Source organism: Epargyreus clarus, unplaced genomic scaffold, assembly GCF_041222505.1.
Source record: "Epargyreus clarus isolate Ecla_fem2 unplaced genomic scaffold, WU_Ecla_fem_2.2 ptg000035l, whole genome shotgun sequence".
NCBI lineage: Eukaryota > Metazoa > Arthropoda > Insecta > Lepidoptera > Hesperiidae > Epargyreus > Epargyreus clarus.
Window position 1 is genome coordinate 9,786,633 of NW_027332240.1, and position 22,670 is coordinate 9,809,302.

General features: G+C 37.0%; 1 protein-coding gene across 1 annotated transcript; it reads left to right on the forward strand.

The window, feature by feature from the left end:
* Nucleotides 1-838: 838 nt before the first annotated feature.
* Nucleotides 839-22,177, forward strand: LOC140756549 (organic cation transporter 1). The gene is made up of 12 exons (XM_073092072.1): nt 839-1,593; nt 10,719-10,909; nt 12,746-12,836; nt 13,435-13,545; nt 16,101-16,204; nt 17,672-17,865; nt 18,274-18,394; nt 18,855-18,990; nt 19,312-19,930; nt 20,427-20,558; nt 21,000-21,181; nt 21,474-22,177. Exons 1-12 carry the CDS (start codon nt 1,462-1,464, stop codon nt 21,651-21,653), a joined length of 2,193 nt encoding a protein of 730 aa, XP_072948173.1. The 5' UTR covers nt 839-1,461; the 3' UTR covers nt 21,654-22,177.
* Nucleotides 22,178-22,670: the final 493 nt, after the last annotated feature.

Consider the following 22,670-nt stretch of genomic DNA (forward strand, 5'->3'; position numbering starts at 1 on the left):
CTATGGCTCTAGGTTATGTAGAGTTGCAAACGCTACTCCATTTACTATAATGATAGTGATACTACTAATAGTAATAATATGTATACTACTAATGGTAGAGATTTCAAATTAAATCAAATCTCTTTATTTGTGAATATAGGTCTTACAGGTATTAAAAAGTACAAAGTTCGCTATATTCGACCCTTTCAGGTATACAAATATCATAATTTACAAGACGTCTTACAAATCATTTAAGAAGAAAAAGAAATCTCATTATCATAATTTACATTCATAAGTATTAATTGTACTCATTTAATTATTAATTACCATATTCATTTAAACATTCATACAATTACTATCAAATACCATACAAGTAATATATCAAAAATACATTATTTGTTTTTCAAAACATTGAAATAGCAAGCGAGCATGCTGTACACTTGATGGTAGAGGTGGCTACTGCCGCCCATGGAAATCTGTCAAACCTACATAAGACATGAGTCCTTGCTGACGCTATAGATGCAAATGTTCTGTAATAATTTAAATAAAAACCAACTGCTTATGAATATGTCACCTATGTCAGTCGCACAATTTAGACGAATCCAACGACACCTCATATGTTAAAATCCGTTAAGCCATTTACTCGTAGGTTGCTTTACAAATAATGTGAAATACAAAAAAACATAATGAGACAAAAAATAATAAAGCATCTAAAAGGTGTTGGAAACCTTAGCACTTCGGCATGGTACTTGGCCTAAACACAGCTCTGACCGAGAATCGAACTCGGAACTGTCAAACCGAAACAGTGTCCACTGAACGCGTATAGCATTATTTCGATCCACTACACTACAGTAGGTAGTGAACTTCATTGAGTACTCAGTTCTGAATGAAATATTGCCAATACCGCACGTAACTGTGACGCGTAACTCACATTCGGCTATTCAAATTAAAATTTAAAATATTAATGCTATGTGAATATTTAACTTGTAAATAAATATTAAATATTTTGTGCGTGAATATTATTTAGTGCTGTGATTATTTAAGAAATAGACTTTAAATTTAAACAAAATAAACAATATTGAAGATGCTTAAATCTTTAATTCGTGGAAGCCTAAATATCAAATAAACTATTATTATTTCTAAATATACCGCTTGTGAATATTTTATAGTGCAGTTTTTTAATTGAATAGGTGGTGAGAATAATTAAAAAACATTGTTAAACTAGAGTTCAAATGTTAATAAACTATAAATAATATTCAACTTAATATTTTAGTATCGTTATTCGAACGGTAATAATTAAATCAATCTAAATATAGTGATTTATTGACTAACAAAAGTGTTCATTCGTTTTTCTCTTTTTATTTGTTAGGCACCGAATAATATTAAAATTAGACACAAAATAATATTGAAATGAGTGATATTGATTACGTGATCATCAAACTGAACGAAGTGATTGATAATTCGTGATCGCGTGCCACCAAGATGTCTTCTTGGACCAAGGAGCTTGATGAGGCAGCGGTGCTTGCCACTAAGAGTGGCACGTGGCACATTCTGCTCTTCTATCTTCTGTGTGGACTTGCGGCTATACCTACTTCTTTTCTTGTATTTTCTCAGGTAAGATTAAACTAAATACTTTTTGATGTAAAGATGTTCAAACACGTGGCGTATTTAAAGTCGAACCACGAAGGGTTCAAATCTTCAAACCAGGACTCTTCATGGTATGAACTATTCTTTGTAATTATTATACTACCTGATAGAAAGCAGTTCCCTATTGACGTTTATTTGAAGAACCCTCTGTGATTCGACTCCGGCGGCAACACCACCACATCTATTTATTTCTATTAACGCTGTTAAGCCCTGGTTGAAAGGTGTGGTAAAGGAGTCATGCTTTTCCGAGGCATTCCAGCTTAGTCTTCAGGGATAGCGGCGCATCTATGGCCGATCTCAAGTAGGAATCTAAACCTATCTAGGGTTTATAACAGATGTCCATGGGCGGCAGTAGCCACTTACCATCAGGTGGACTGCGTGCTCATCTGATAATCTATTTTATAAAAAGAAGTCATTCCATTTGATTCCAGCAGTATCGTAGGTACAAAAATCTTCAGATTTGAGGGGATGCCTACTTCAAATCTTGCTAGAGACGCTCATGGCGACGCTGGTTATGTGTCTCCTTACTTAAAGGTGTTTTCCATAGTCCACTAAGGTCGTCAAATGCAAATTGGCAAACCTCAGGAGTAAAAGTAAAAAAAATGTGACAATGTAAAAAAAGTCACAAAATATCATCGTGAAAATCTGGACTTACAATAGTGATAAAATTCTTTGTGGTTCGACTTCGTAGGTGCGATCGCCACACCTATTTTTTAGCATAACAGCAGTGTTTCGGTTCGGGTTTGGTATGGAAGAAATACTTATCTGAGGCGTTCCAACTTAGTCCTCAGGTCAGTACCCGTACCAGGAGTTTTTACGTTTTGACAAATATGACTGTTTTGGTATTTGTTTACGTATTTGCCCATACAATTTCCAATCAGCGCCCCTTGCGGATTGTATCAGAACTATACTGTCAGTAACGTAACATTAAATGTCTATATTGATAAAATGGCCCTTTATGTTTTGTCTCTGTTTTTTGCGAACATGTGAAGCAGACAAAAAGACTTGAGCACTTACTTATTGTTACATTTACTCAGTCTACTGAAGCAAACGGAACAGAATAATGGATTGAGTAAACGTAACGTAAAATTGTGGAATATTTTGAAAACTCATGGTAAGGGTAAGCATCTGTAGGTCCAATCTTATCTGGATTGATTACAGATGTACGTGGGCGGCAGTTACAATCAGATATAGTCATATTTGTTTGTAACTTTTTACATCGCTTGCGTAATAGCCCCAACAGCATCCTAAAGATGATTGCGCTAGACCGGACTACTCTATTCAAAGGCACTGTATGGAGATAGCCATTGGTCTAAGATAAATGTATAATAATTGGTATAAGATAAACATCATAACTAACAATACTAACATAATATAAATACAATTATTACTAACACACTAACGACATATGGATGTACCAACGTCTGAAATAAACGTTATTATTATTTACTATTTTAAAAATAATATATTTTGTAAATAAATTTATTTTATACGTACCAGTACGTACCTCATTATTCATGCGCGCCTTTTTCTCAAACCATAAATTGCTCGGCCATTTTTTATTTATAATTTACATTCCTTAGACGCTTAACCTTGAATATGTCAGTTTGAATAAGTATTTAAGAGCTCATAATTGCTTTTACTAATAAATGGTGTGTCTAAGCAACACACTACATTCATCATCACGTTCATATTGTTATAAGGTAACGTGACTTAAACTAAAGTAGTTAGGTTAGAAATGGTGTAACACGTGTTCAGTTCAGTCTTTCAAAGCTTAGTTCGATGTAGGTATAATAGTTCGCGGTATTTATATGTAAATGCACTTCTGTTTATATTCTAATCCTTGGTATTTCCTCTATGCATTTGTTGGGTTGTTTTGAGTGTCGGAGGTAACTTACGAGTTACAATAAACTCAGACGGATTACTGACACATCTGCTTCAGGGGCAATCTAGGGTACATGGCGGTCGTGGCGATATCGGGAGTATCTCTACACACGTGCCTTTTTCTATACTAATATTATAAAGAGGAAAACTTTGTTTGTTTGTTTGATTGTAATGAATAGGCTCAAAAACTACTGGACCGATTTAAAAAATTCTTTCACCATTCGAAAGCTACATTATCCACGAGTAACATCGGCTATATTTTATATGATATATATTTGATAAATGGATTTTGAGGCGGTATAAAGTTTGCCGGGTCAGGTAGTTTATAATATAAGTAGGAGTAGCAGACGAGCATGCAGTACACCTGATGGTAAATGGATACAGCCACCCATGAACACCTGTAATCAACCCCAGATAGAATTAGATATTCCTACCTGAGGTCGGGCACAGATGCGCCGCTACCCCTGAGGACTAAGCTAGAACGCCTCGGAAAAGTATGCCTCCCTTACCACACCCATCAAACTAGAACACAGCAGCGCTTACACTGTTGTTATGAGGCAGAAATAGGTGTGGCGGTGGTGCCGCCATCGAACCAGAAAGGATTCTACCAACTTCAATGTTATGGCAGCAGGGGCAATCTAGGAAGCAAAAGTGGTCTGTCGCCACTTTTGCTTCCTAGATTTGCTTTTGCTGCCGCCGATTTTGAAAATTGCGGTTGAGGAGGAGGAGTTGAGGACGCAATTAAGGGTCATCCTCACTCTTACACCCTAATCATAAGCAGAATTAGATGGTAGATGTGACTCTGGACTCGAACCACACAGGGCTCTAACACCTACAAACGTTTATTCATCATCAACCCATTACTGTTTCACTGCTGAGTACGGCTCTTCTCTCAGAATGAGAAGGGTTAGGCCGCGCTGACCAAGTGCGTATTGGTAGACTTCGCATACCTTTGAAAACTTTTTTTAAAGATTTCTCAGGTATGTAGGTTTCCTCACAATGTTTTCCCTCATCATTTAAGCAAGTTATAATTAATTTCTAATACGCACATAACATTGAAAATCAGAGGTGCCTAAGTTTCGAACCTCAGACCCGTCGATCAAGAGGCCGAGTTTCTTAACCACTAGGCTAACACTGTTTTTTTTAACAAACGTTAATTACAGATGTCTATGTCTAGCATTGATAGACATATTATAAGAAACATACTAGTAAACACGGCTATACGTCGGCAGTAAAATATAGTTTGTCAATAACACATTCATAATCGTAAACGTTCCAAAATAAATATTTTCTTTTAGTTGTGAACTTGTAAGAAATGGACGCCAACGCCGGGAATATAACTGCCAATTTTTCACTTTTACTTATCAGTTTTCCTTGTTTTTGTCTCAGACTAAAAAAGAAAGATAATAGTAACGATAATATAAAAAAGGTTAAATCAGCGAGTACAAGCAAAACACAATTTCTGCAGCTTTAGAACTAAGTATATATTAGATATTATTGAGAAATACCGACGTCATATTTACAATTGAGATAATGATCCGAATGTGTTTCATACAATAGAGATATGTCGGCGATTACAAAGAGATCACTAAGTAGATTAATTTTAAGTATGTATTTTTTTGTAATATAGGAGTAGCAGACGAGCATACAGTCCACCTGATGGTAAATGGCTACTGCCGCCCATGGACATCTGTAATCAACCCCAGACAGGATTAGATATTCCTACCTCGGCCACAGATGCGCCGCTACCCTTGAGGACTAAGCTGGAACGCCTCGGAAAAGTGTGTCTCCCTTACCACACCCTTCAAAACGGAACACAGCAGCGCCTGACACTGCTGCTATTAGGTAGAAATAGGTGTGGCAGTGGTGCCGCCGGAGTCGAACCAGAAAGGGTTCTACCACCTTCAAACTTAGTTCAAATCTTCAAACAAGGATAATACTTAATGCGTTCCTTTGGAGATCCCGGAGCCCTCTACGCAGCGCCGAGGACGGCCACCGGGGGGGTTATAGCGCGGTAAGAATCCCACATAACCCCACGTCGCTCCTACGACACCGGGTACCTTTTGAAGGTTTCCCCTGGTACACAAAAAAAAGGAGTAAAACCGCACAGCAAAGCTAGTAATGGATAAACAAGTGTATTTTTTGAGTTCAAATTCTTGATTCAAGGCCAAAACCGTTATCATTTGTCAGACATGACATATTGAACGAGTTTGAATAATCCGATAAGTAATAACTACTATTCTGCAAACTACTGGTGTAGTCAACAACAACCCATTATTGTCCCACTGCTGGGCACGAGTCTCCTCTCAGAATGAGAAGGATTAGGCCATAGTCCACCGCGCTGGCCAAGTGCATATTGGTAGACTTGACATACCTTTGAGATATATATATATTTTTAATAAATCTCTCAGGTGTGCAGGTTTCCTCACGATGTTTTCCTTCACCGTTTAAGCAAGTGATAATTAATGTCTAATACACACATGACTTTAAAAAATCAGAGGTGCGTGCCTGGGATTTGAACCTCGGACCCCTCTATCAAGAGGCTGAGTTTCTTATCCACTAGGCTATCACTGCATTAGTGCACTAGTGTAGTATCGATACTTTATTCGATTATTTGACGAATAAAGTTGTGAAGACGCTAATCCTCACAGCATTTGCTGTGAGGATTAGCGTCTTCACGTATTTGTAAATAGGTACACATATGTAAGGTGTCAATAAAGTATTTCGTAAGCAGAATTATAGTATTTTTAATCTTCTCTCAGAATACGAAGAGGTTATTAGGCCAGTGTTCCGCAAACTTTTTGTCTTCAAGGTACTTCTAGGAAAACTAAAATTTATGGAGGTACACCTCAAATGAAAAATAGGTTTTTAAGTAATATTAATGAACATTTATTGAAACCAAAGAATTAGGTGAACGAAACAAAACGCCTTACTCGTGCGCTCGCGTTATTATTGTAGGTATTTACTTACCCTTACTTACTTACTAAAAAAAAATTAACAAAAAATACAACCGACTTCTATGTCACTACAAAGTAAAAAATATTTCAAATAAATATTGGTTTAGTACATATTTCTGAAGTCGGCGCTCATTTAGACACGCTGTTTACATCGTTATCCAACGAAATTATATTTACATGGGTGGAGGAGTTCCCCTCATTTTCTCCAGAACCCATAGATGGATCCTAACCATATTTAAATGGGACCAACTTCCGGCTTGTCTCTATACAATCAAAAAATTTTATTAAAATCGGTCCACTAACGGCGGAGTAATTCGTGTACATACATAAAAAAAAAGATACCGGCCGCATTGATAACCACCTCCTTTTTGAAGTCGGTTAATAATTTTACCTTATTTTTCCGCGTTACACCAACTAATGATCACGGTACACCAGTGTGCCACCGTTCACACTTTGCGGAACACCGTATTAGGCCATAATATTTCACACATGTAAGTTCACACATCTTGTAAAACATTTTAGGCAACTTTCATTCCTCTCAATTTGTAATAAATAACTAACCACTGAAATACATAAAATTCGACAAATACTATTACTACTGTAAAAGATATATGAACTTGATTTCACCGCGAATTTACCTTTCGACATTATCAGACGACGTTATATAATAGTACCTAAGTACTCTAAATATGAATCTGTACCCTTAGTATGAGTTTTTACAAAAATGACTGTTTTTGTATTCGTTTACGTATTTGCCCATTCGTTTCCAATCAGCGCCCCGAGCGAACTGTATCAGAACCGATTGGAAATGTATGGGAAATACGTAAACAAATACAAAATCATTTTTGTAAAAACGTAAAAACTCACACTAAGAATACAGGACAAAAAGTGTTGGTTTGACAAACAGTATTTTATTGCGCATTGAGTGTAATGTCAAATCAAATCATATCAAATTGTTTTTGTACGAATATAGATTTTGTTTATAAAACTGTAGCACTACCATGAGTTGGCATAGAAACGCCACTATAGAAATTGTAAATAGAAAACTATTGTCATTTTGCTAGTGAATAACATAACTACTATCGTTACGGTATTTCTTGACAACGTCTGTCAAATTAATGACTCATGGGACCGAATTTGTATGGCAATAGATCATAATGACATTCGCTAGCGATTTGATTTCGATAGGTTTTTTACGTATCGAGTTACGTCACTACGGAATTTAGTTCTACGAGTAACCACTAGAGGCGCTGTACAATTTTTCATACATTTATTTTACGCAGTCGCTAGCGAGTAATACTTTTGTAAACTCATGGTAGTCCTACAGTAAACAATCACCACCATACATACATTTGTCGCAAATAGCACTGAAGTCTTATTGAAGATCGGTCATTGGTGAGTTACCTGAGCATGAGCATTATATATATTGGAGGCCTGTTCGTTTGTATATGAACATATGGATTTATTTCAAATCAAGTACACCAAATATCATCGTAAAACAAGAAACAAATATTATGTACTGCCGCATCACACCATTAAAACTAGTTTTTTCAAAAAAAGTATATATGTAATGGGACCATAGATATAGGATGTCATAGCGAAAAAATTCTAAGTTTATCGTCTAAGAGCTGGCAACGTTTTTGAGAGAGAATTTCAGGTAGGCCAGTTTTTAGATATGCTCTCTCTCTCACTCTCCCGGACATCATACGGGCTATCTGGCTGGCGACAGTGGTTGCGCTCATCAGTGCGCATCGTACCTGTACAGGTAAAATATCAATTTTTCAAATCATTTTAAGAAGTTTTTTTTTTTTATTGTTTCTATTGGACTTTTTGCAGGATGAATCTATTATTGCCAGGCATTTTTAGTGTTGTTTTAATTGTGCCAAGCGCCAATTTTGAATGCAATTTTTTTTTTTTTCGAATTACTTTAGTATGGCTGAAATTTTAATATGATGTTATTTAAGTAACTAAAAACACAAATTTAATTTGCCAAGCAATAATTCGATTGTTAACCTTCGGCCAGATCGATCTAAAATTGAAAAGTGATTGGGCATATTGGAGGAGTGCAGACAATCACGTGCTAGTCGCGCAAGCGAGATAGACGACAACAGCTGTTTGTAGTCAAGATGGCGTTAGTTTAGTCACGTCGATGCATTTATTGCCGGTATTTTTAATGTTTTTAATGAAATTGTTTTACAATGGCTAGTGAAAAATTGAAGTGTGTTTTTTGTAAGGACAGAAATGGAAAAATAATCTCTTTTGTAGAAGATAAACTGAAAAAGTGTAAAGAAGTTCTACAAATACGTGTAAATTTTAAACTTAAATATGATAGTGTACAGTTACCAGAGCAAATTAATGACACTGACGGTTAACAAAGTTCTGGAGGAATGCATATTTAAAATATCCAACATCTTTATCGCCGCAAGCTTCCGGTTGGACCATAAATGACGGAAAATACGATTTTATCTGGTTTGTTGGGGAACAATTACCATCATTAGTTGCCGACATTATAATTAAAGGTAAAAATTAAAAATAAAAGCACTTATAAATTTTTTTACCCGAAAAAAGTATAAAATTTTTCATTTTATTGCAGATAATAATTTATTACAAAAAGATGATACCAATTCAAAAGACGATGATGACAATGAAAATGACAGCAGTGATGAAGATGATGACGACGACTATCAAAATGCCCCCCTTTTTTTGTGATACAATTATTGATTAAAAATCGAGATTTTGTAGAAAAATAAATTATTGTTTTGATTCCGTATTAATCCACAGATTAATTTAATAGTTTTCAATCCTTTTTCTGTAATTTATTTGACAACTATTTCTATACCAAGTAAAATGATACCACTCCACTTTTCAATTTTAGATCGATTTGGCCGAAGGTTAACAATCGAATTATTGCTTGGCAAATTAAATGTGTGTTTTTAGTTACTTAAATAACATCATATTAAAATTTCAGCCATACTAAAATAATTCGAAAAAAAAAAATTTTTGCATTCAAAATTGGCGCTTGGCACAATTAAAACAACACTAAAAATGCCTGGCAATAATAGATTCATACTGCAAAAAGTCCAATAAAAACAATAAAAAAAAAAAAACTTCTTAAAATGATTTGAAAAATTGATATTTTACCTGTACAGGTACGATGCGCACTGATGAGCGCAACCACTGTCGCCAGCCAGATAGCCCGTATGATGTCCGGGAGAGTGAGAGAGAGAGCATATCTAAAAACTGGCCTACCTGAAATTCTTGTTTTCTCGACGTTGCTAGCTCTCGTACTATTATGAATGGGACCAATTTTATTTAATCACTTGCCCGACGAACTAAAATATATTAATATAAAACTATTTAAACGTAGACTTAAGAAATTATTATTAAGAAAATGTTATTACACAATTAATGAATATTTAAATGATAAAATTATTTCAATGTGACTTTAGTAAATAAAATATTGACATTGTTAAAATTGACCCTAAAATATATTTTATAAAATAATTGACATAAACATAATTAATAATTGTAATACCTACTAACTATAATTTTATATAATTGCATGCTATTTAGCAAAATAAGAGATCATTGTATCAATTGAACACCTATTGTATAACCTTATTTGCAAATAAAGACTGAGTTGATTTGATTTGATTTGAATCATAGACTTAGACTTTTTTCGCTACGCGTTGGAACGCCTTATCTTTGACCATAGATTAGTAAAGATTACTCGCTCCTAACAAGAAAATGTAACCTTTTAACAATTGTCACTGTCATCTATTTTCGTGTTTGAACAATATTAAAAAAAATAGTTTTTAGATCACTTACGAATGAAACGATATTTCATCGCACTTTTTCTTCGATTTCGTGTCTTAACTGCGCATGTCGGCATTGTTCCGCGTAAATTACACCATGACAGCCAGTAAACGGCTGACATTTCTGTTAGCCGTTTAAGTCATTTAATGGCTTCCTTCAACTACAAGGCGGTGAGATATCTACACTTATCTATGTCTTTGACTGTTGTTCCATACTATTGAAGGTTGGCTATCAGCTTCTTGCTATCCTCCTTGCTTTTAGCTCTGCGAAATAACTCAGCGGCGCTGGCTATTCCGGTCCACTCTGGGATGTTACGTAACCACGACTTCTTTCTACTGCCAACCTTCCGTCTTCCAGCGACATAATTATACACACTCCAAAACCAAAATCTTCTTGTCGCAGACTAGTAAAAGTCCACTTCTATTATCTTTCCAGGTGTTCACAAACGCAACCCCGGACCATTGGTGTGCGCCGCCTCCAGAACTCCAGGTCCTCGGCCTGCCAAATGACCTGGTACGGTCCCTCACGATACCCAAGGATGAAGATGGAGTGTATGAATCTTGCAGAGGATATGTGATAGACCCAACAAGCTTATATGCTGCTTTGGACGAATATGTTAATGATAGGTAACTTTAATTTTAATTGATTTTTGCACTACTACATAATTTAGGATGGTCGCTCACGATACCCCAGAATGAGGATGGAGTGTACAACACTTGCAGACAATACGTGATTCACTCGAAGAGCTTATATGCTGCTTTGGACGATAATAGGTAACTATAATAGATTTATGTGCTATACTCGTTCTGGTACATAATTAGGATAGTCGCTCACAATACCCCAGGATGAGGATGGAGTGTACGACTCTAGCAACACAAAAGATATTAAATTAAAGATTTATCGGCAAACGATTAGTCACTACCGTTACATTATTTATTCTTAAAACAGCAGTGAAGCGCTCATGTGTTCTAATTTGATAGATTATAATTATTTACACTGCTTTTATTTGGCAGAAATAGGTGTAGCTGTAGTGCCGCCGGAATCTTACCACAGGGTTCTACATACAAAGGTCTGTGCCGAGTAAAACACGTTAAGCCGTTTAACGTTTACTATACCAACGTTTTTTATTTTACGAGTAATTTAGGAGTAGCAGACGAGCATGCAGTCCATCTGATGGTAAGTGGCTGCCGCCGGCCATTGACATCTATAATCATCCCCAGATAGGATTAGATTCCTATCGGAGGTCCGTCACAGTAGCGCCGCTACCTCTGAGGACTAAGCTGGACCGCTCGGAAAAGTATGTCTCCCTTACCACACTCTTCAAACCAGAACACAGCAGCGCTTAACACTGCTGTTATAGGTAGAAATAGGTGTGGCCGTGGTGCCGTCGGAGTCGAACCACAGGATTCTACATACAAATAAAACCGAATAAAACGCGTTAAGCCGTTTAACGTTTACTACAACGTGCTGGTTAAACGTAAACATGTTTATTGCCAATTCGTAGGCATACGAGTGCCGTGCGTTGAATTGTAAACAGTATTCGGGTTACCTATAGAATGTCTGATTTTCGACGCATTACCAAACATTGGAAGAATGCCAGCTCGCTACAACACAAATACTTGTTCGGGGTAAGGGTTATGTCGTAGCGAGCGCGTGGCGAGATAAGATAGACTATTTATGGCGAATAAATAGGTCAAGATAGTTCTAAAATTGAAATTTACGAGTTTTTATTTAGAGGCCGTCTTTATATTTATGTGCACTTAAAGATAACCGCTTAAATGTTGTGTTTAAAAGTAAGCAAAAACAAAGTTTACGGCAACAGTGTTTCTGAATTCAAACATAAAGGCACAGTTTCAATTTTCATATTTTATTATATGAAATTATTAGTTAAAATTTAAAATTTTAAAATATCACTTTAAACACTCACATCCCGACTACAAGACTCCCTATATGTACCAAAGGCACACATATAAAAATATACGTATACTAGAAGGAGTAACGGTCAATGTCAATATTCATTATTTAGATATTAATCAGCTTGCATAACCAGGCATGGAACCCAGAATAATAAATGTCAATATTATCACGACCACGCCACGCCACGTAAGTGATATATTTACGACGACGTAGTGACATATTTACTAGTGTATGTTTATTTTATAATACAGGACTCGCAGACGAGCATGCCGTCGACCTAATGAGGCTACTGCTGCTCATAGGCAGGTGCCTTGAGTGCTAGAGTTGAATACAGGTGTATTCAACTCCAGATATGATTAAACACCTGATAATTAAGCTGAAACATCTTACCACGACTTTCAAAGCGGAACAGCAGCGCTTTTAGCACTGCACTACAGAAATAAATTATTATTTTTGAAACATCGCTTCCACGTTTCTAGTTACTATGTCACAGTGCAACACTAGCACAAAGGGTCTTCGGCCTTTACACAAAATTCTGTTTTCAGGTCAGAACTCGTCCGGGAAGCAGGAAGTTTACGGATGGTCAGAATTCGACAATTAACAGCGGCTCTAGGAAATGAGGAACGAGACAAACAAGTAGGCATTTAAATTTTAATCTAGAAATTATTATAACTGCTTAAAAATATAGTCTATGGTTACTAGCACGGAACAGAAATAAATATAGTTCAAAAAAACTAAAAAACACGCTTTTATGATAAAATGAACTAAAAAAGGTAAGGTAAGATAAGGATGTATGTTGATCTCTTTCTACTGAAAAACGGAGTTACTCACTGACAAACATACAAGTGAAGCTAATATAAAGCGTGTAAAAACTAGTTTTTCTGTTATGTAACCACGGGGTAACCACGGAACAGTAAATATTAGTTTTTTCTGTTCCGTGGTTACCCCATAGACAATTACATTTTTCTCGCTACGTTACTCCCGAATTTAGTCGAATCAAACGATACCCTATATGTTAAAATCTGTCATGCTGTCAAAAACAAAATGATATAACATATGATAATGTTTTTTATTAAACGTGAACATTAAATACACTATTAAAAGCTACTAAAAATTTGTTATAGAGCTGAACTATTCAATGGCTGAGCTGACCTATTAAGCTTTTATAAAGAACTCTCGAGTTTTTACAAATGTGGGTAATTTTAAATACTAATATTTGGATATTTTTTTCTAGATATCCAAAGTGAAGAAGGTGATCCCAGCTATAAGGACTCCGATACCAGCGGCTTGCACGAACGGCTGGCAATTCGACAAGGAACATTATAAACGGACCCTAGTCACGGAGGTCTGTACAAATGGTAATTGTGGTATTCTACGTCGCTGTCAAACTGACAGCGGTAGTGACAGCTGACCACCCGCTGACTGACAGCGGTAGTGACAGCTGACTACCCGCTACCTGACAGCGGTAGTGACAGCTGACTACCCGCTGACTGACAGCGGTAGTGACAGCTGATGTACGATGGTCAGTTCTCTCACAGCCGTCGGCGAGAGCGGATGTCTACGGTGTGCATGCAGATATTTATTTAATACATTAGGAACGGAATGAATGGATAATACCGTACTTTTTTATTTATTTATTTATTTATTTATTTTTGTACACCTTAAACTAAGGGTTACAAAGGGTAAACTTAATGCCTAATGGCATTCTCTGCCAGTCGACCCTGGGTGATGGCGATAGCATGTGGTAGGCATAAACATAAGCAGTAATAAAATATCAATAAATACAACTATGGAAAAAAACATACAATATCTACATATAATAATTATAAATAAATATAAATAAATAATATATAAATATATAATAAAAATATAATATATACAAATAAATATATACAACACAGTGAATTAAGGAGAGTTTAAAGACTCAAGTATTGGAGGACATACGTAAGTAATGCTCCCGAACCATTCTCTTGAAGGTATTCCTAGAAGTGGCTTTCCTAATGTTTTCGGGCAGGGCGTTCCAAAGTAGTATCGCCTGTACTGTGAAGGAATACTGGAAAAAACCACTATTATGCGGTGGAATATTGACTTTAAGAATTCTGGACGAACGTAGTCCACTGCCGTGAAACGAACAGTGAAACTGAAAATTTTCCTTTAGATACGGAGGAGAAGCTGGATCATGTAAAATAGAATACAGAACCAGGAGAATTCTAGAGTTACGCCTTTGACGAATAGTTAGCCATTTAAGCTGACGTCTATATTTAGAGATATGATCATACTTACGTAGGTTGAAAATAAATCGGATACAATTATTAAGAAGGCGCTCTAGCTTATCAAGAAATTCATCCGTCAGGTCTGGATAACACACATCCGCGTAATCAATAACAGGCAGAACGAGACTGTGAATTAGCGCAACTTTAGTTCTGTGCGGCAGAAAATTTTTAAGCCGATATAGGCATTGTAGCGTGGCATTTACTTTTCGGCTCAGCTCGGTGACTTGCATTCGCCAGCTCAAACTACTATCAATGACAAGCCCAAGGTTTTTCACGGCATTGCACAGAGGAATAGTGATATTGTCATATGTAATAGCGGGTAAATTCGCAAAGTCGACTTTAGACAGCAGTCTCGAACTACCTACTATAATGGCCTGACACTTCAAAGGATTAACAGAAACACCATACTGACTAGACCAATCCTTCACAGCCTGTAAGTTACTGTTGATAGCCTGAATAGCTTTGTCAACTTCACCGATACTTGTCTGCACATATAATTGTAAATCATCAGCATATAGATGATACGAACAGTTAATAAGTGAAGTGATGGAGTTAATGTATAACGAAAATAATAAAGGAGAAAGTATACCGCCTTGCGGAACCCCAGCAGTAAGGTCAGCCCACTTAGAGCTCTTGCGCTCTAGACGAACTGCCTGCTGACGGTCGCGAAGATATGATGCAAACCACTTAAGGGTACATGGGGCGAAATTTAAGTGCGAAAGGATGGAAAGGAGAATATCGTGGTCGACTGTGTTAAAAGCGTTTGAAAAGTCAATTAGCACCATTACTGTGACCATTCTGTTATCCATGGCCCGTCTTAGATCATCAGTGATTTTGATCAATGCAGAAGTGGTGCTATGACCAGGACGGAACCCAGACTGATATACGCTCAGTAGGTTATGGTTACACACAAAAGAGGAAAGTTGCTTGTGAACACAGACTTCCAAAACTTTAGAAAGGAATGGAAGTATAGAGATTGGGCGATAGTGATTTGGTAGGGAAGGAGTTGAGACTTTAGGAAGAGGTCGCACAAAGGCTTTCTTCCAAATAGAAGGATAGTGGCCCGATAGTAAAGAAAAATTTATAATGTGCGTAATTGTTGGTAAAAGATTTTTTACTATCTGACAAATCATGGTCCTACTAATGTCATCACACCCCATGGCCCTTGATTTAATTGACGTAATGGCTGTCATCACTTCTTTCTGGGTCACAGGAGACAGCTGAAAACTGGGAAAGCAGGGTGATTGCATGGCTGCAATTGAAATCTGAGTTTTACGTCTGATTCTATTCTACTTTCTATGGAGTTAACGATAACAAATGCAAGGAATGACGGTAATTTTGTTATTAAACAATAAATAAGCATGCAATCCACCTTACAATAAGAGGCAACTGTCGTTCGTTGATTTCTGTAACCATATTTGGATAGAACAGGATAACCTGAAGTTGATCACTAATATGTTGCCACGATGATCGCCTCATATGTAGGTCAGTCATTCTTCCACTGAAACGCAAGAACTGCATAACGCTAGAAATAGATTATACCTTTTCAGTAGAACCATACTTTATTCCACCAAAATACACACCTAAATATTACTGTCATATATTTATAAATATTTTTAATTTCCAGTTCTCCTTAGTCTGCGAAAATGATTGGCTGCCGCGAACAAGCAACACTTTATTTTGGGTCGGCTCTATTTTTGGGAATCTATTTTTTGGATGGATGTCTGATAGGTAATACTTGATATAACCTGCTTCAATATATGCTTCCAGGTACTTCAGTTCAGGTACAACCCACCTGATGGTAAGTGGTTACAAACACCCATGGACAATGGACATATGTAATACCAGATAAGATTAGAAACCTATCTTCTCAGATGGCTAAGTTAGAACGCATCGGATTAGTATGTCTCCCTTACCACACCCTTCAACCCAAGCAGCGCAGAGCACTACTATTATTAGGTTGGAAAGAGATGTGGTGGTCGTGCCGCCACGAAGAATTCTACACACTACAAATTACATTCAATTACCTTAAAATCTACAAATGACATTCAAGATGGGAGTACCAGTAGGGTACCATAGGGTTAGATTACTGTATCATTACCTCCCCTATATACCTATTAAACATAGTTTGAGGCACTTTCAACGGTGTGGTGGGATATCCGCTTCGTCGACTCAAATTTAGTTCACACAACGCATCTCAGATAAATCTAATCTTATCTTTGTGTCCATTTAAGACTGTACAGGTACACTCATTTATTCCTTTTATCTCTTAAATATAAACAAAAAGAGGATTACTCATACTGAGTATTATGAAGATGTTGAAAATGTATATCTCGATGTAAGAAAATATACTTTTGTCATCAGTCTTACTATTGGACGTAGCGCGAACGTTCACTTTGCCAGTTAATTATGGGCTGTCTTTCATCCCACGCGTGTCATTTTATGGGTATTTGAAACACTGATTAATGAACTCACTTTCCAAGATCTCGGTCGCTATCTGCTTTCTGGGTACAAAACCAAGGCAAAATAACCCAACCTACTTTTTTACATGTAAGTTTGAAGTAGCATAGAGTAGCACTTCATGATAAGTGGTCGCCAGTAAGTGGATATCTTGAACTAACTCCATTTAGAAAAACGTTCTACCTTATGACAATTACACATTGCGTTGCAATACTTGAGGGTTTTGATTACTAAGGTTACCTCATTTGTCAGGCAGCCAGCATCCAGCCAGCCTTTAGGTGGTAGAACCTTTTGTGGTTCGACTCCGGCGGCACCACCGCCACGCCACACCTATTTCTACCTAATAATAGGAGTGTTAGGCGCTGCTGCGTTCCATTATGAAGGGTGTGGTAAGGGAGACAGACTTTTCCGACGCGTTCCAGCTTAGTCCTCAGGGGTAGCGGCGCATCTGTGGCCGACCTCACGACTATCTGGGGTTGATTACAGATGTGCATGGGCGGCAGTAGCCACTTACCATCAGGTGGACTATATTATAAAAAAAATCCACAATTCCGCAACTTTTTAGCGAAATGTCTGTGGAGGGAGCACGTCCCCGTTCGAAGAATACTGTTTTATAATTTTCAATAGTTTAAAAATGTTGACCACCTACGCAAACTACTACTACTATAGACCACCTACATTAATTTAATGGCATAAAAATCTGCTCATTTAGTATTTATTCCACTATTTATATTCCAGATACGGTCGTCGGCCAACAATCCTGCTGATGATCTTCCTACAAGTTCCCCTGACCATTGCTGCGTCGTTCCCAGGTTCCTACTGGACCTACGTAGCGCTCAGGATTGCTGGAGGCCTCTTCTTCCCAGCGCTGTACCAACTACCCTTCATCCTAGCTTTGGAGCTCATGCCACCTGCCCGCAGGACCTATACAGGTATTTTTTATGATGAAAAATTAGCAAACCAGCATATAGTTCACCTGATATTATATAAGCAACAGATGCGTTGTTTATTTTAAAAACTGAGTTGAATAGCCTCGGACGAGTGTCTTTCCCTTACTACACCCTTTAAACCAAAACACAGTAGCGTTATCACTACAAATTTTCCGATCTTCGGATTCCTACACAATTAGTTTTTGTCTACCAAGATACGTGTCTGATACGCTCTATGTCTGAATAGTATGTAAAGCAATGTAAATGAATCCTCAAGATAATCGTTGGTGGTCAATCATATTTTTAATCTCGTAGCTACGTAATACACTCTTATTCAAGCCCTTACATATTTATTTACCTTTAACACATGGTATTTTAAACATAGAGCTTGTAACTTTATTTGTATTTCAGGAATAGTCGTGGGCATGATGTTCGCAGCAGGCATGTGTTTGCTGGCCATCCTGGCGTACGCTCTGCGAGACTGGTTCCATCTCTCGCTGGCCACCAGTCTTCCTTTTGTGCTACTTTATGGGTAAGTTGTATTATGGTATTCATTTATAAGTGTCTGACAAGTTGTAGATGTTAATGGTTTGTCTTCGCAAGGGCAGACTACATTTAGTACAAAGACTATATTTTTAGGCAAATCGGCAGGATCAAGCGCTGCCGTGTTCAGGGTAAAGATCAAATACATATAGAAAGCATTCCCATTTTAGTTAAGGCAGCGATGCATCAGTGATCCTTAATCAACTTCAGTGTTAATTGGTGGTGCTTACAAATACTATCATGAATACTGATGGTTTATATCTGAATTTGCTTTTAAATACGACAGTAGATAATGACATACTCAAAATTGCAGATTTTAGTTCATGATTAGATTGATGATGAATTCATGATTTTTTGTCACTTAATATTCTTATAGTTTCTTTTTCGGGTCGTGTTGACTTCAACGTGTAATTAGAATACCGTATTATAGGACTGCGACTTTTTTCCAGCTATTACTGGCTCATCCCTGAATCTCCTCGCTGGCTGGTAGGCAGAGGTCGAATAGCTGATGCTGAAAAGGTCCTCCGAGACCTCGCTCAGAAGAATGGAATCACGCTATCAAGAGGATTTCTGATAGAAATTCATGTAAGTGTTTACTGCTTGTAAGTAAAAGAAATCTTGTGATTTTCATGAGATATTTTAGACTACTGTCATATTTAACAAATTTGTTTTAAGACTCTATTTTAAACTGGTATTATTTTTGGGTGTTACGGTAAACTTATAACAGTAACAGTAGCAAACTAAAAGCAAAATCTAAAAGAGAATCTCATAAACCAATAGGCTTGATACTAACAAGCAAATGGGTGAAAGAGGCTTAGAACAAAGAATAATAAATGTAGTAAAATTTCGCTATATAAGTTATGTTATGTTGAAATATATTACAACATTTCACATTAATATTTTCAGAAAAGACTTAAAACAGAGCTGAGCGATGCAGAAGTATCAATGCTTCCCGTCAATGGCCACTTAATTAACTTCTCCGAAATACCAAATGACAAAGAGGAATATTTGGATCGAAGAATAAGTAACATGCTTACATTCAAACCGGATTTTAGAAGAGTATCCGATGTAGACGAACGTTACAGAACGGATAACTTAGAAAGAATATTAGCTCTAGAAGTTGCTGAGATAGTGAATAAGAAATCCAAAATGAGGAATGAGCGTAAAGAAGATAAGGTTCAACAAGAAACACATTTGAATACGGAGACATTGCAAAAATCGACACAAACTGAACCGTCACCCAAATCACCAGCTAATACGTTAAGGAGGAAGTCATTTCAATTTGTCAGCAGAATGTTCATGAGAGAAGAAGCTGAAGAAGATATCATGGAGAATAAAAGAATGGATGATCAGAACTCAGAAGGAGATTGCAAGGCGTCTCCGCTAGATATATTCAGATATCCAAATATAAGGAAGAAGTTCTTCATTCTCACATTTGATTGGGTGGCGCTAGGTGTTGTATATAATAGCCTTAGTTATAACACTCCTAATCTGGGTGTTGATGACTACTTAGCGTTCTTTATTGGTAAGTACCGAACTGTCTGTATCTAATTTTTTTATGAATTATGCTTAAGTATACTGTAATAATATAGTGACTTTTATAGTCAAAATGATTACAATATTTCAATTTTATCGAATAGTAATAAATTTCCTACACGCCTATTTCTACTTAATAACAACAGTGTTAGGCGCTGCTGTGTTCCGGTTTGAAGGGTGTGGTAAGGGAGACAAACTTTTCCGAGGCATTCCAGCTTAGTCCTCTGGGGTAGCGGCGCATCTGTGGCCGACCTCAGGTAGGAATATTTAATCCTATCTGGGGTTAATTACAGATGTTCATGGGCGGCAGTAGCCACTTACCATCCGGTGGACTGTATGTTCGTCTGCTACTCCTGTATTATAAACAAAAACTACTCGTATATCCAAGTCCGGATTTTCAAGCTATATCCAACGCTATATTTCGTTCCAGACTCTGGAGGGTTTTTCGAACATGCATCTATGCTCAAGTTCACGCTTAATTTTAGGTGGAGCTGTAGAACTACCGTCATACTTTATCGCGTGGCGGTGTATGGAGCGTTTTGGAAGGCGTTGGACCCTCTGTGTGTTCATGTGTATCGGGGGATTGGCTTGTCTCAGCTGTGTGCTTGTATCTGAAGGTAACCTGTTTGACATTTATAGTTTTTTTGGTAAAAGGTGATTTTACAGTAGATGCCATAATCATACTGATGTGCTTACGTTTTGTTCATCTTAGAGCTTGTATATATGAGAAAATCAATGTATTTAGGACGATTCAGTATTTTAATAATTGAGCTGTTTCTTTTTAACAAAATCCATTATTATAAAATAGGAGTCTTGCATGAAATTTGTCACTGATGTTACGCTACTCTCAAGAACAAGAAGAGATTGCTACACAGAGTAGCGGGGAATCTGGGGCCGACCCCAGGCAGGATTCTAATCTTATCTGATGTTCCGCACATTTTCATGGACGGTAGTAGCCACTTACCATGAGGTGGACTGCATGCTAGTCTGCTACTCCTATATTATAAAAAAAAAGAAATTCTAGCAGGATCCGCGACATATAAAAAGTTTGGTTCCAGAATCGCCGTGGGTGACAGTAGCCCTAGCGATGCTGGGTCGGTTGTGTGCGGCGGCATCATTCGCGGTCTTCTACGTGCTGATTGGGGAGCTACTGCCAACTGTCCTGAGATCCCAGGCCATGGGAGCCGCCTCTTTCATAGCCGGCTTGGGTCTGCTGGCTTGCCCGTATATTGTTCATTTGGTGAGTGGATTAAGTATAATTACGGGACTCCTGAGAGAAGCCTGAGTCGCGGGTCGTCATAATAAATTTATTATTATGACGACCCGCGTGGTTTACCGTTATTAATTAAAAAAAATATATGAATTACTGCGCAAGGTTTCATCATAAGGGTTCCGCACTCAAGACTAAAAAAGAGTAGGTAGAACTAATTTTGCTACTTCAAGTACCTAATTATTTAAATTCACAGACCAAAGAAACTAACAACATAGTTTTTGAAAATTTAGTTCGTAAATTTGTTTTCTTTTTCTTTCAGGCGGTCTACGCGAGGTCGTTGCCCTTGATCACTATGGGTGCTCTGAGCATGTTGGGTGGTGTGACGTCACTGTTTCTACCAGAGACCCTCAACATGCCGTTGCCACAAACACTTGAAGATGGGGAAATGTTCGGCAGAGACTTCAAAGTGTTGAGTTGTGTTCAGAGTGTTAAGTGTTAGATAAATATATGTGTTAACTTCACAAAATTTAAAAAGTGTATTCGTCTGGATAGCTTACAGTGTTGAGGTGGGTTTAAAATGTTTGACGTTTGCTGTGTTAAGATAACGGATTTAAGAAGTGGAGTAGTGTTGACTTTTAAACATCAAGTGTTTTATGTGTTAACATAAAATAGATTGTAAGTGGTAGGGAAAACTGAATACTTATAACAGTCTTTTAGAAGAGTTTTGTTGAGTTAGGTGTCTATTTGTTACTTCGTCGATGTTAAGTTAAATGTGTTTTTTTTTTAATTATAAGAAATAATTTTCCTATTTCTAGTCTTAGTATTTTGTAATATCAATTATTGAAAAAAATACTTGTAAATATTTTAATTTATTATAAGTACCTATTTAAGGCATTTTTTAGTTACGTTTATAATAATATTTTTATTACTATCTTATCTTTGATAACAATGTTAATAGAATTAAAAAAAAATCGACCTATTTATTTTAGATCAGTATTATTATTAATAATAAATTTTATTTAGTCTAACAATTATTGTCATTTTCATTAAGCCTCAAATTTCCCATTGAGTGAAACTGGTTTGAAGTGCTCAAAAACAGTATTGTCTAGTTACAACTCTTAAGCAAAAACCGCTTCCCAAAATCAGAATAACCGGTCTTTTGGTATTTATTGTGTGACACTGATGTCGTTGCTGTACAGCATTTCTTTATATATGGCTACTGTGGCTATTTTATGTGGCTACTGCCGCCCATGGACATCCGTAATCAACTCCAAATAGTACTAGATATTCCCATCGAGGTCGACCAAAGATGCGCTACCTCTGAGGACTAAGCTGGAACGCCTCGGAAAAGTATGTCTCCCTCACCACAACCTTCAAACCACAACACAGCAGCGCTTGACACTACTCTTAATAGGTAGATATAGGTGTGGCGGTGGTGCAAGCGGACTCGAATCACAAAGGGTTCTACCACCTTCAAAAATGCTTCAAACTTATTTATTTTCCAAATACGTAGTTC